The sequence below is a fragment of the Octopus bimaculoides genome, chromosome 2 (genome assembly GCF_001194135.2).
Source record: "Octopus bimaculoides isolate UCB-OBI-ISO-001 chromosome 2, ASM119413v2, whole genome shotgun sequence".
NCBI lineage: Eukaryota > Metazoa > Mollusca > Cephalopoda > Octopoda > Octopodidae > Octopus > Octopus bimaculoides.
This window is the reverse complement of record NC_068982.1, coordinates 15,802,428-15,805,354: the sequence shown is the minus strand read 5'-3', so window position 1 is coordinate 15,805,354 and position 2,927 is coordinate 15,802,428. Positions and strand designations below refer to the sequence as shown.

At 41.1% G+C, this 2,927-nt stretch overlaps 1 protein-coding gene across 4 annotated transcripts in view; it reads right to left on the bottom strand.

Moving 5' to 3' along the window:
• Positions 1-2,927, bottom strand: part of LOC106881988 (uncharacterized) — a 450,650-nt gene that overhangs the window by 47,518 nt on the left and 400,205 nt on the right. For all 4 annotated transcript variants that reach the window (XM_052975660.1, XM_052975672.1, XM_052975679.1 and 1 more), the window contains one exon: positions 51-178. In XM_052975660.1, coding sequence (XP_052831620.1) covers positions 51-152 — 102 coding nt within the window. In that variant the 5' untranslated portion in view covers positions 153-178. The remainder of the gene's footprint in view (positions 1-50; positions 179-2,927) is intronic.

Sequence of the window (2,927 nt, the reverse complement as noted above, 5' to 3'; positions counted from 1 at the left end):
GTGAAATTTGTTAAAAATTTGGGGAAGAAAGATTCGACAAGTTTACTTACTGACATAAGATTTAAGGAACTCAGATTCCCCTGGTTCACTTTGGTTAAATATCCACTCTTTAGAATTGTGATATAAACCTTAATCCGTTTGACAGCTGCCATAGTTTTAAGAGCCTCTATCTTGTTATCTGCAAAAACAACAAAAGTGGAACATAACAATAATTATAACAACAACAGCAACAACAACAACAACAACAACAACAATAATAATAATAATAATAATAATAATAATAATAATGATAATAATAATAATCTTTTCTGCTATATGCATAAGGCCAGCAATTTCAGGGGAGGGGATAGGTCAATTAGATCGACCCCAGTATGCAACTGGTACTTATTTTATCGACCCTGAAAGGATGTAAGGCAAAATTAACCCCAGTGGAATTTGAACTCAGAAACTGAAGACAGATAAAATGCTGCTAAGCATTTTGCTGGCGTGCTAACAGTTCTGCAAGCTTCCCACCAAAGTTTCAAAATACAAAGACCTGGAAATGGAGGTAATTCGAATGTGGACTCTAAAAACAGAAACAATTCCTATCATAGTAGGTGCATTAGGTATGATAAAAAATATTCAGACAAATACATAACAAAAACACCAGGACTTACAAATATATATAACAGACAGAAAATAACACTACTAGGCACCGTACACATCCTGCGTAAAACACTTTCAGTACAGTAAAAATAAGAGCATCACAACAAACCACAGCACATACCCAAGGCGCACAGAGCTGCGCTCGGTAGTGAAGTGAAAGCACGTGATAAAAATAAGACTACTGAATAATAATAATAATAATCAGGAATGCATTAGATAGCTGCAAAGAATGGCTAGCATGGTACCGTAGGCTGCAGGTAGGAAGCCTTCTATGCATGCAAGACTCCAGGAACCCCAACAAAACCTGTGATAAAGAGAAAATAATAATGATGATGGTGATGATTTTAATGGTGGTGCTGGTGGTGCTGGTTTCGGTTTTGCCTGTTTTGCAAGATTCTTGATGTAGAATCATATGTTTTGAAACTGATATCGTTATTCTTTGGAAGGGTCATGCTGCCAATGCGGGGCACATCTTTATTAATAAGGTCACAGAGGCTGGGTCTAAAGAACTTTTAACAAAATAGCTAATTTATTCATTAATTTGATTTATCAACTAATTTTCTAATAACTTGATAATAAAACTGAAATAAATAATAAGCAGGGCATGTTTTAGCAGCAAGGTGACCCTTGGTCACATGACTAAGGATAACCTGAGTTACTACGTTATATGAGTTTGTTTATGTGTGTGAAGTTGCGTGGCTTAGTGGTTAGGGTACTCAGCTCACGATCATGAGGTTACAGGTTCAATACCCAGCTGTGCATTGTGTCCTTGAGCAAGACACTTTATTTCACTTTGCTCCAGTCCACTCAGCTGGCAAAAATGAGTTGCACCTGTAATTCAAAGGGGCCAGTCTTGTTATGTTCTGTGTCATGCTGAATCTCCCTGGGAACTATGCCACAAAAGAGGAGGCGGGAGAGGATGGGGGAGGAGGAGGTGGAGGATGTGTGTCTGTAGAGTGTTCTGGCACTTGCAAGTTAAGCTCATGTGCAGGCTATTCTGGTAACTGGATCAAATGGAACCCCTCAACAGCAGAACCAATGGAGTGTCAGCTAAATGTGCGTGTGTGTGTTTTTACACCAATACAAAAACTGTTGGTGCTGTATCTCTCTGCAACCTGTAACATAACAAGGAAATTAGCACCAAACATACACAAGCAGTACTGTGAGGTGGACAATATCTAACACCATTAATTGATATATCTAACACCATTAATTGCTGGTGTCTTAATGTCCGTTACCGATTCTTCTTTCTTCAATTTTTTACATAGACATATTTGTATATGAAATGTAATTTTTGGTGCCGGCTTTAATTTCTATGGAAAATCTCTGGAGATAACTTTTAAAAGCGTTAACTAAGACTGTTGCTCTTTGAACTGGATTCAGATTTTCTGTTAGTGACATCTGTTCCCTTGTGAGAGGAAAGGGATCCTTCAGCAATGCAAATGAGGGTGGTTGTAACAATGGTGGTGGCGGTGATGCTGACAATTGTGGTGGCGGTGATGCTGACAATTGTGGTGGCGGTGGTGAGATGGAAGGAGGATGAGAAGGAGAAGGATAAAGAGGGGTGGAAGGTGGAGAAGGGGAGAAGATGAGAATGAGGATGGGAGAGACGAGGAGGAGGAAGAGCTGGATAAGGTGGGAGAGGATGGGAGAGAAGAAGAGGAAGAGTAGGAGGAAGTGAAGAATAAGGAGGGAGAGGATGGGGAGAATTGGAGGAAGAGGAGGAGGAGGGAGAGGATGGGGAGAAGGAGGATGTGAAGAATAAGGAGGGAGAGGATAGGGAGAAGGAGAAGGATGGGAAAAAGGAGAAGAAGAAGAAAAAGAAGGAGGAGGAAGTGAGAGGATAGGGAGGAGGAGGAAGTGAAGAATAAGGAGGGAAAGGATAGAGAGAAGGAGGAGGATGGGAAGTAGAAGGAGGAGGAGGATGGGAAGTAGAAGGAGGAGGAGGAGGGGAAGTAGAAGGAGGAGGACGAAGTGAATAATAAGGAAGGAGAGGATGGGGAGGAGGATAAGGGAAGAAGAAGAAGAAGAAGAAAGGGAAGTATAAGGAGGGAGAAGATGGGGAGGAGAAGAAAAAGAAGGGGAGGAGGAGGAGGAAGAGAAGAATAAGGTGAGCAAGGATGGGAGAGAAGAGGAGGAGGAGGAAGAGGAAGGGAAGGAGAGGATGGGAGAGAAGAAGGAGGAAGAGGAGTGTTTAATGACATCTAGTAATGCTGGTGATACAGAGAAAGAAGCTGTGATTCAAATTGCTAGAAAACATAGAGGACAGAAGTTCATATTTA